Source organism: Anabas testudineus, chromosome 8, assembly GCF_900324465.2.
Source record: "Anabas testudineus chromosome 8, fAnaTes1.2, whole genome shotgun sequence".
Lineage (NCBI taxonomy): Eukaryota > Metazoa > Chordata > Actinopteri > Anabantiformes > Anabantidae > Anabas > Anabas testudineus.
The window spans coordinates 5748580-5760590 of NC_046617.1; the positions used below are offsets into that span (position 1 = coordinate 5748580).

Genomic DNA, 12011 nt, shown 5'->3' on the forward strand with positions numbered 1-12011 from the left:
TTCTGTATGCTGGAATGCTTTGGTCTCAGTAGAAAAAAATATAATAATAATTATAAAAAAAGAAGCATTGTGTATGAATATTAGTGAGCGAAATGATTTGTAATAGAAGTTAACATTTACTTCATCTGCAGAACTTGAATTTAGTTCAAATCTTGCTTTACCGTGGCATAATGCAAAGCAGGCACATGCAGCTACAGAAGGATGTGTATACGTTTGTACGTGTGTGCAATTTGAGGGGGAAGATGTCGAAATCAAGTGAGTGTTGGGGGGGAAGGGGAGGAGTTCGTTGGGAGGCAGGGGAGGAGGCATGGAGGGGGTGAGGGGTTGAAATAAAAATGATAGATGACTGCTTTCTGTCATGGACAGTTATTTAGAGGTTCGCCGTAAAGCTGTCCGGGGAATGAACAGATTTTAGTCTAATGAGCAGAAAGGAAAGCCGTTAAAGTGGCGCGATGTGCTCAGCACTTCTTCCAAATGAAATAGTACCATTTCCCCCTCATTAAAATGCAAAGGGTTCATATAACATACAGCAATAAAGCTGGCATGTTGAGGCAGAGAGAGATACGGAAAACCCCACCAAGCTCATCTCATTCCTCCATTACTGAGTCCAGAAGGAATAGAGGCCTTCGACAAGGTAGGTGCCAACAATATCGCTCACTCAATCTCCCTTATTCGGTTAGCTCTGTAAAAGTCAATCTGGCGCACTTGGCAAATCCATCCACAGCAGCAGCCTCCACAATCTGATAACAGTTGCAGGGGCGCTTGCTCCTGAAATCATTTTTTTCTGCTTTACAGTTGCACACCAGGCAAACAATGGCTCCGGCTCCCTCAGCCACTCACAGAGGGCTTGGATCATCCACTGCTTATCTGGCGCGTTCTCAGATTCACTTTGATTTGCGGGGAATTTCATGTTCAGTAGGTTCAGGATGAACCTGATTGTGGAAATTCAAGGGTCAGATTGGGATTGGTTATGTCTGATAGTGGCCTCGGGTACGGTGCAGTGCATTTGGTGCAAGGTGCTGAGAAAAAAACACTCAAAATTCGAACTGCGGATGATGTAGGTCTCTTACCGGCATACAGTTCAGGACCATAGACAGCTCCTACCACTGGATTCAGCTTCCAACCTAGTAAACAAAGACAAACTTTACTGACAACGAAATCTTAATTGCTATTTTCTTATTTATAGTCTATTAGAAAGGGCAGCACCTACCGTTTGTGTAAGGGTTGGCCACTTTTTTATTTGTCATCACTCGTGCTGTTGCATTGTTCACCTGTTCAAAGCAAAGCATACACAGGCCGTGATTACCAACACTTCCTCTCCAGATATCCAGGATGAGCCAAAAGCAAGCAGCAAACAAAGATGAACAATTCATAAAGTAATAGAAAAACAAATAAATGTGATTGAGTTTGGTTCACCCTTTCATGAATTTATTCATTTCAGTTTTCCTACACATTATTAAATTACTGGAAAGGGGGGAAGGCATGCACCAATTACCCACAGGTATGAATAAAAAAAAAAACAACCTCCAAAACCAGTAATTGGTCGGATAAACAAATGGATTCCAAAAGAAACAACACAGACAGTGCTTTGATTTTCTTCTATTGACCTGATGAGAATGACTGAGTGGGGGCTTAGCCCAACGTAAACAACAGCAGAATTAGAGCAGGCAACACTAAACGATGGTGACAGGGGAATGCAGGTCTTCTCAGCTTTGACAGGAACCCAGAGGATGATAGCATGCATCCATTCTGCATTGTCAGGAAATGATGGACAACTGGCGTGTCCAGGTTGGCATGTATGGATTCCGCATTCTACTGAGAACAAGTTATACGCACCATTATGCATGCATGCATCCAGGCTCACATACACCCTAGGATGCGGGTACCCTCACCCTCCACTACACACACGCACACACACACACACGTACACACACAGCAGCCAAATGCTAATGCATGGGTTTTGTAGGTAAGTTAGGGAGACAGCAGGCAGGAAGTAGAAAAAGATGGGCAAAAGGGAAAAAAATGAAAGCACCTCTATTTTGCGTCCCTCTACGATTGTACCGTTTAGTTTCTCCCGTGCACGATCAGCATCTGTGCTTGTTTCAAAAGTTACAAACCCAAAGCCCTGAGAGCACCGAGTTAGCCACCAGTAGAGAAAGAGAAGGAAACACGCGCGCACACACACACACACACACACAGGAAAAAGAAAGGGGAAGGGAGAAGAGAGGGAAACGAGAGGTGAGAAGACAGGAGTAGGTGAGCAGCAGCGGTGGCAGAGTCAAGTTGTAAGCAGCCAGATTAATTAGAGGCAGTTAGTGAGGCGTCAGGAAACAGCAAACAGAGAGATCCGAGGAGGAGAGGATAACGGTGACATGACCTCACACAACAACACCAACAAACCTGCCTGCTTTACCCAATTAAACAGCACAGCACCGGTGCCAAGGGTGAATGTCAGGAAGCAGTGGATGCAAAACACTGTGTTAGCTGCCATAATAGTCGTATAATTATCTACACTACTTCAGCAGCCCGGCCGCTCAGACAGCCTCGTCTCCCTTTGAAGACGTGGGCAACGGGAGAAAGAGTGAGGACGAATTCTCTGAAGAGAGATGTTAACTTGATCTCTGACTATTTCTAATTCAATGCACTAATAAGTAGGACATTTTTATGGAGGCTAAATTACAGCGGCTCATTGATGCAAAGAAAGTGAATGGTGTCACTGCAAATACCATCCACTGATAGAGAAGGGCGAGGATATTGACTTTAAACCCTGATCAAAATATACCCAACCTCTCATTTCCATCCCCCCCCCCCCCCCCCAACTCTCTGTCTCCCTTGCTCCCCAGGGGGAGTTTGTCATTTTCTTGAGTTATGTGGACTGGGATACTGGACCTGAGTTCTATAGCGAAAGCATTAAGATATGCTGGCCAAACAAGTCCCATTCCTTTGGTTTCTATATATACTTATAGAGAGGTATGGGCAGGGGGAGAGGGAGCACGGCTGGCGCTGCCTGATAATTGCTTGAGGATGTAATACATGTGAGAGATGGCGAGCAGTGTGATCTTGTATGCATACACAGGATCTCCGGGCTGCTTTTCCTAGCATAAATAACACAAGACCTGTCCTTGGGGAAAGAGAGATAAAGAAATAAATTCAAAAAAAAGGAATTGAGGGCAAAATTAATCCTTTGGACATTCACCCGACTGTGGTTACCCCGTCTATCTTTTTTTTTTATTTTTTTTTTTTATCATGCACAAATAATTAGCTTACAAGAGGGGAGAGTGGGGCCACCATTTTTCAAAGGAGACAAACATATTGAATGCAAATTGCCAAAGCTTCATAGGAAATAGATTGTTTATTAATGGCCTGGTAGGTTCATTATATAGCACAGAGGGTGCTGGGGAGAGAGAGGCATCATGGGTAATGGCTTTGTAGGGCACAAACAATAAATGCTTGTTACGGCAGAGGAGGCAGTTTTATCCGGTGCTCAATCTTGTCTGGCAGAAGGGGCTGAGTGCACCAGCGTCGCCTGGTTCCAGGGCTCCCTGCATGCCTGTATACGAACCCAAACTACTCCCAGGTATGAATGGGAATCAATAGTATTCATGCCTCAACACCCAGCCAGGGAGCCTGTCTCCTTTATGAATGGAAAGCTGTGGAGCTTAGTACACTCTATTAAATGAACAGCTGGATGAGTAGCACTCGGCTGTTCACACCTCCACAGGCTTCACCTGTCCATGGTAGGTGGTTAGGAGAATGATACTGCAGTAACAGCTTCACTGTGGCTTTCTTTTTTTTTCCTCTTCTTCTATTTTTTCATTTACATTTTTTTCCTTGAGATACATGTGCATGATAAAAAAGTTCTACATATGACTAAATATTCCTTTACGAATAACCTGACATGTTTATATTCTGTATATTTTGAAAAAGACCTAAAGTGTCTCCTATTGTTCCTCGGTGTCATAGTGCTGCATTGCTGCTTGTCCACTGCTGGGTGCATCAAGTGGAAGCAAATGTGTATCAAAGAGTACATTTTCTTCTCCTTTACATTACATCTATAAAACAGCCTCCAAATAGAACCAGATTTCTAAACAAGTGGTTTCAATTCCACAGTCTTGAGGACCTTCAGCCTGCTAGTGGATTAAGTGAATTGTGAAACAGCTCAATAATTAATTGATTTACAGGCCTAATGATTCACAACTTGGGTTAGAGCTGCAAACAACAAAAACAATAGGGACAGAGGGAGAAGGAAATAGAGAGGAATAGTGGGTGCAGCTCTCCAGGACCAGGCTTAGAGACCACAACTCTCAGCCAATGTACACACCACACTAATGCCATCATTAGAAAACAGAAGAAGTACATGGTAATGAAGCAGCTGGTGTTCTAGTTCACTTACCTTGGATCCTCGCTCATTAAAGATAATCTCCACATCTAAAATCTTTCCAAATTGCTGCAGAGAGAAAAGAAAAACAGAAGAGGAGAGCGGGGCAGAGATGGAGTTAGAAAGCCTCACTTGCTGTGAATTCATGAGAACGACGACTGCAGCAAGAAAAAAAAAACATTAAGGCAATATGGAAATGTTACTTTTTGTGAGGAAATGGCAGTCAATTTTCATTTGTTAGCTCAGCAAACAGCTCTTGAAGCTCGCTGGCACGCTTTAAAAAGAGAACTCGTAGCTGCCGCTTTAATGCATTTATGTGTTCCCTATCGATACGGTATGGGAATAAATAAATGATAATCACGGAGATCCAGTAGCTGTAAAAATATTAGATCTTTGATTACATACGTCGCAGCATTTCTCGCGTTTGTTTGTTTGTTTGCTCATTTTAAAGCACAGTGAGAGGAAAGAAAAGAAGCGTCGGATGATATTTTGATGTTGTCTTGAGATACGAGACGCCTTCCATCTCCTGCATCACCTGGGGAAAACGCACTTCTTCCGAGTCTCCTGAGCAGATAACTGAGCTCTGACTTGTGGAGAGTTTGGTGGATCACTTCTATCCTTTAAATGCCTCTCTCTGTCTCCTTTATTCTTTATTCTCTCTTCCTCTCTTTGTTTGTGTACTCTCGCAGTCAACAGGACCTAAGGGCCGGTCCCCAGGGGTTAACATGCTCCAGCCTTTCGATTTAACAGGCCTGCCTTTGGATCATTAGAAAACAGAGGAATGAAAGTAAACTGTAAGTTCCTCTAATGAGTGGAGTGAGAGTGACTTTTAATTGCTGTCTACAATGGCCGTATTATTTCATTAAAAGTAATTACCCTGTCAAGCGGTCCGCGTCGCCTTCATTTCAGCACAACAGGGAAGAAATGGGCCTTCCATGTGGTCGACACTCAATGGGAATGGATGGATCGTTTGACTGAGCCACTAATAGGGGTTAGGAAGAAGCTGGCTATTATCTGGCTGGACTGTGTGGAGTGGGCTTGAGGAGCTGAGGGGTTTTAGCGAAAAAACATATGTCCCCACCCACTTGAAAGGGTTCTGCAGTGACCTCACCACGTGCCGGTTCCTGCAGGGAGTGTGTTCCCCTCTCGTTATATCTGTCTGCTCTACTCGAAAAGAGACTCCATACATCCCATCCACGCATCTGCCTCATATGGCGCTCGGCTCCATTGGTTCGAATGGGAAGTGGTGACTCGATCACACACACACATACACACTCACACACACAAGCATTTATATCCCAGCGTGATGCCCCTTTCGCGCCTGAGATGACAATGCTTCCCCCACGCAATGTGCAGATGCTAATTGTTTTAACCGAGCGTAATGGGCTTGTGGCGTCGATTAATTAGTTTCAGTGGAAGTCGTCTTTGTGGATTTCCACATGGCACTTGGGACTGCTCGCTGCTCACCAGTGATCTCATGCACTTCTGTCTCCACCCACCTACTCACATACACTCGTGTGCGCACACACACACACACACACACACAAGCAGAAACAGCTGCATCAGCAGCACCGATAAACAATAGCTCCAATGGGAGGAGCCTCCAGAGGGAGGACAAGAGAGAGAGACTGGCAGCATCTCTGAGGCTGCAACTATATCCATAGCATGTTGTCTCAAAGCAACTGCATACTGATGTTAAAATCAAAAAAAGGACTATATCAGTGGTTTTACACGTTTTATATACTTACATTGCAAATCATGCTACAGCATTTAAGACAGCGGAAGGTTTTATTCGCTTAGTTTGCAGTCGTTGCTCTTTCCATCAGGCTTCCATGACATTATTATTATTATTATTATTAAAGAACACTGTGGAGACTTTCCAAATCATTCTGCGCTCAAAACACATTACAGAGAAATACTGTAGAAATTGGATTACGCGACTCAAGCAACTTCCAAGAGTGTGGTATTTGATATTACGCAGGAATGAATGGAAATCAATGGCTGCCTGGAATAAAGACCATACACTGACACATAAATGTATAGGATGTAGAAAAAAACATCAGCAAATACATAAAGTATTAAGTACGTGAAGTAAAACTTCTAAACACACTGGTATAGTCCTTTGATACCGAGCTGGCTTTTTCTGTAAATGCCATTATGATCCGCTGTACAGCATATTCTGTGCCCTAGGCCTCTTAGTGTGGAAGGAACAAACAAGATCGAGGCCACTCTGCCATCACCTTTGATTAGCTTGACTATCGTTAAGCTCTTCAGAAACCTGTAATTATGCTACAGCAGCCGCGTGCATTCAAACAGTTGAGTGCCAATGTTCAGACTCAGCAGTCAGTGTGGCATCAGGATGGGGGGGTAGGGCTGAGGTCCTGATTGCTCCAAGGAAGGCTGTGAGAGCCCTTACCATGCACTGAGAGGAGCACCGCTGAAGAACCCAGTCACACAAATGAGGGCACCCTCAAGCAGCGCAGCATGGGCGCCGCGCGGAGCTCACTCGTGCTTGGAGTGTTTTCATTTCCTCCACACTTGCTAGCTCTCAGAGATCACAGTTTCTAATTACTGATTATGGTCTGCTGTGGCCGTCCTAATGAGCCCTTCATTCAGCGCCTCATTAAAGGCTCACAGGTTTCTCCACACCCTTAACCCTGTTTCGTGCAGGGTGAATCTCGGGGCCCTCCCTTCTCGTTTTTAAGGTGCCGGGCTCCAAAAGCTTTGTGCTGGAGTTGAAACCTTAGCTGCCGCGTCACCACAGACGGTTTCTCTGTGCTGTGTGCGGCGCAGATGGAGCACCTGACGGGGGCTTTGCTCTTCCGCAGTTGCCGTGCAGCACCCTCACTCTCCTTCTCCTCCTGTCTCTCTGCATGTCTGTGGATTTCACTCATGCATAACAGTAATGGCGTATTGAGCCAGCGGTGCTCCAGAAGCCATTAGAGCTAGAGGAATGAGGCTTTGCACACGCTGATCACACAAAGGCTCATTGTCAAGGCCATGTCAGAGGGTGGAGCAGACCAGCTATCTCCTTGCCAGGCTCTACCCAAGACAATCAATCCCACAATCCTCCACTATGCCAACCACCAAGAAGTGAGGGGGGGATCGTAACAGGAAGGAATGGGCAACATGTGGGTGAGGGCTGATTGAAAGGGACTGGGTGGGCTGCGATCAATTTAGTATCGTATATCTGCATGCGCCGGCCAGGCACACAAAGCCTCCGAGCTAATTACTGAGGCGATTTGGATTCCACACGACCTGCACCAGAGCTGGGAACAATAAAGCCAACAATCAGAGAGAGAAAGAGAGAGAGAGCAGCCATGTTGTCTGCAATTTATAAAGCCACAGCCAGGGCTCTCAAGTAATTAATATCATCAGCTGGATGTTGTCTTCATAACGACGAGAATTAACGCCTCTGGGTTCTAATGGTCCAATTAGCGCATAACATTTAAAATACATTTTTGGCAATTGTCTCCATTCAGATCCATTATTGTTATTGAATCGGGGATGTTTGGTTCAATTCTTACTGAGGCTTTTGTGAGACACAAGGGTGAGCTGTTGAACTATTCATTGCCTCATTAATTGGGCAAAAGACAGAGAGAGAAAAGAGAATTTGCCGTTGATGACCTCTCCTATGCAGACATGTAATGTGATTGCATTTGTCTGCATATGGCCGCTCTGTATGTTTAGCTTCTAAACAGGTATTGAGGAAAAAGTCATTTCCTTTGCGCTGATTTCAGCAGAAATGTAATGTTCAATTATAGACTATAAGCTACCGAAGAGGCTTTTAAATACTGAGAACAAAGCAATCTTGGGAAAACTAACTGTTGTGTGCTGTGTTAACTGCTGGAGACCAAGGGAAAAAAGTAAACTCTAAGTAATTGTTTTTCAAAGTTTTGGGTGTCCTAAATTTCAGTTTCCTCCCCGAATAAAACAGTTTAGTGAGATAATCTGTAAATGTAAAACCTAGTCCGGTCGGCCGACTGCTTGTATCATAACTGATACATGACGGATCAAAAATAATAAGCAACACTAATAAAGTGGAATCTCCTTTAACGTACTCACCCCAAACATTTGCCTTAGGTCAGGATCCCGGAAGCGGAAGGGAATGTTGGAGACATGTAACCTTTTGGGCTGCTGCTTCTCTGAAGAGTCTGAGTGCTGGAGCTGGAGCTGCTGAGAGCCCTCTGTTTGCGTCACATCATCTGTCTGCCGGAGGGAAACAAACAGAGAAAAGACACAAGCTGCTCATTAACTGCTACAGTATACTGTACCTCCCGGTCCTGAAGCAGGGGGAGGAGGGGTTGAAACAGGAGGGTGGTGGCGTGCAGTGCGGGGGTGGAAGGCTTGGCTGACTAACTTACTCAGCGCCTGCCATTTTTCAATTCGGCGAGAAACACAAAGCGATAAACAGCCGATGACTTATAGTGTCAAATCTGAGGTTGTGCATTACAAATCCACTTATTAATCACTTGCACTTAGCTCTTGAGCAACAGGGAAGATTGAAGGCACTGACAAAAAGGCGTGGATACAGATCCCACAGAGCCCTGACATGTCTAGACTAAAGACACATTATTGGTGACGTTTGCACACAGCCATCAAAGTGCGAGGCCTAAAGCCCTCAGCGTCGTTGTTTCCATCATTATGCGAATGCTATGCTGACATTTCTATATAAATGACATGTCTGATGTCAGTGACAAATTCCACTTGTTTCTCTCTGTGACACCAGTGATAGATTTTTTTGATGCTGCTAGTGGCTCCTCTGATGAGACGAACCTTGTTTTTGAGGCAGTTTCTTTTTCCAACACAGTTTTCTGCGGACACAACCTCAGCGTGGTTCAGCTGCTATTTGATGCACCGCTATGGGATAAGTCATCTAAATAAGGCCTCATGCTGGCTTTTTTTTTTTCAATAACCATGTCTGGCCCTATCAAATGTGTGGTTAAGCAACTATAACTAGTTGGTTAAATGAATAGTTCAGTAGGATTTTAAAGAGTAAAATGATCTGCTTGTTTCAGAGCTTTAAACCACCAGATCAATATCAACCTCATGTTTGAGCTTTAAGTATGGAACTATATCCACGAGGTAATTAACCTATCTTAACAGAAAGACTGGAAGCAGGAGAAACAGCTTGTCTGGCTCTGTGCAAAGCTAAAAAATATGTCTCCTAATACCTCTAATGCTGTAAGCTAACACGATATGTACACTGGGTGCAGTGACTTCCTGCAGTCTTTTTGTCACACTGAGGATGCCAGGTTTTTGTGCCGCTGTGCCTGAGACCTACACTAAAAGCTATACTTGCGTTTCTATGTAGCTAAACTGCAAATGCGATTATGTTTTTAAAGGAAGCATAATGTGCTAAATGGAATATGTTCTCCTGTGCTTTTTTTTTTTTTTTTTTTTTGAATGAAGTGCTTCTATTGAGGGGAACCAGTCATAAAGAGGAGGTTGGAGAAGTTTAGGTAGGATAAGCACGTTGGTTAAGGTTAGAAAAAAAGACTGGTTTTCTATGAAGTTCGCTTAACATCTTGTGTGTGAAGTGGTAATATTTCACATATTTTTCTATCTTTCTTGCTGTGCATACCTGAACTGACTGAAGTGAACCACGAAGACGTGACGTCAATCAAAAACCCTCCTGATTTCCTCTCTGAGGTGAGTCTATAACGGCGTCACATTACTTTCACTTTCCACTTCTGAGAGGACAGGAATTACTCTCACGACCACAAGAGGTCACTTCAGCAGGAAACAGATTAAGTTTGTTTTGAAGGATTTTAAACAAACATCCAGCGCTGCGTGTTTTTTTTTTTTGAGTCTGTGTTCTGATTAAAACGAACATAAAAGTGGCCCCTGACATCGCTGCGACTGTGACTCTGGATAGAAGCTAAATAAAGAAATGCACAGAGGAGGAATGAGAATGAGAAATGAGAGAGTGGAAGTGGCAAATATCGAGCACAAAAACTGTTTGAATGTGATATGTAAACTGCAAGGTCTCCTGGGAAGTGCTCTCTGAGCATGGCAAACACACTATACACTGGCTGGGAAGTCACATACACAGACACAGTCTTGTACTGATATACAGACATGAAAAGGGAGTAGGTTGTTTCCTGAGTACAAACGGTTCAAATGACACACACACACACACACTCTCGCACACACACCCTCACACAATGATAACTCTCACCCTGCTCTGAGGCTGTCAGACCGCTGCAGGCCTCTCTTAGTGATACATATCCCACCATTTAGGAAATGGGGTAGGGATTTATTCATTATAATTCATCATCACAGTATTATCATTATCTTCATGATCGTAATGATGATCGTCTTTATTATTCTCATTATCATAATCACAATCTCCACTGTAATGGCCATCATTTATTTGGTTTTTATGGCCCATTCCAAGACAGTGACATACATTGTTAACAGTGACAGTTGTTTGATTCAAGGTCCCACTTTGTCTCCCCTGCAGCCATCCAGGTAGGGCAGGTTCGTGGCAGCTTCCTAAGTCCCGCCTGGTCTTGACGGCGTTCAGACCAGAGGTTAACAAGTGGCGAAGGACACCAGAGTCGCAAAATGTACTGGGCCGGACGGCCGGCCGGCTGGTCGGCCTGCAAAGAGTGGATTTGTGACAGAGAGAGGGAGACAGGCGAAGGGGTCTTAACTCTGCCATGTCCTCGTGTGCTGGAGGTTAATAGCCTGAGTAGCCATGTTGGGCCCCGGGGGTGACACATTGCAGACAGATGCTGGGACCATGGAGGGTGACAAGGTACCAGAGCCCCTCAGGTCAATCTGTTTCATCGGTCACATGCGACACTATCGACCTTTAGTGTATGTTGCCAGACTACTGAGCACCGCTGTCCTCCAGCTCTGGCTGTCTAGCTTTTTATCACAGCGGGCGGAATCGCATGTTTGCAAACATCCAGATTAACTTTCACTCAGCTCTCAGACAGACCTGCAGCATGCTGACATCAGGGGCAAATACACATACAGAGAACACAAATAGTGAATAGCTGACTCCCAAGCACCCCAGACTGCATACTACTAACTCAATAACTTGGAGTGTCACCGAGATCCGGGATGTCTGCCTCTGTGCGCCACTCCCGAAGCTCCAACCTGCCTGCGTTTTTGTGAGATGGTGGTGTTGCAGTGGAAAATAATTACCTCCATATTACCATAGGAGGCCACCTTCAGTGGCACTTTACTGTCCCGACAGCTGCTGTCACAGGCAAGAGGAGGGGGTGCGATGCAAAACATGCCGTCACCGCCAAAGCCAGCAAACCAGAGAGTGAGAGAGCTGTCAACTCCGGCAACTCTCCGGCTTCCTGTTCAGTCATTTCTCTAAAAGAATACCCTGCTGTTATTTGCAAATCGCCTGCAAAGTGCTCTGCTCAGCACTTTCCTCCTCCTCGCAGAGTGGCATTACAAGAGCATAATTGAAACTATCTGATTGGAAGGCTGCCAAGCAGGTAGATTACATCCGATTAAATGGGGAGGGGGGACTTCAATCACAGGAATTATAATGCCTGAGCTCTAATTCATTATTTTCCTGTCCCGGGCCTCTACTGTTTGTTTTCTTTTTCTAAAGAAGCAGCAAATATATCCCCTCCATCAGCTGAGACAGCAGGGGGGTGTGGGT

At 44.7% G+C, this 12011-nt stretch overlaps 1 protein-coding gene across 2 annotated transcripts in view; it reads right to left on the bottom strand.

Annotated features, from left to right (window-relative positions):
* The window catches only part of LOC113158366 (RNA binding protein fox-1 homolog 3-like), a 327372-nt gene that overhangs the window by 12011 nt on the left and 303350 nt on the right, over positions 1 to 12011 (bottom strand). For both annotated transcript variants that reach the window (XM_026354255.1, XM_026354263.1), the window contains 5 exons: positions 8444 to 8587; positions 4394 to 4447; positions 2033 to 2125; positions 1211 to 1271; positions 1071 to 1124 (listed from right to left, as the gene is read on the bottom strand). In XM_026354255.1, the coding sequence (XP_026210040.1) occupies positions 1071 to 1124; positions 1211 to 1271; positions 2033 to 2125; positions 4394 to 4447; positions 8444 to 8587 (406 nt within the window). The remainder of the gene's footprint in view (positions 1 to 1070; positions 1125 to 1210; positions 1272 to 2032; positions 2126 to 4393; positions 4448 to 8443; positions 8588 to 12011) is intronic.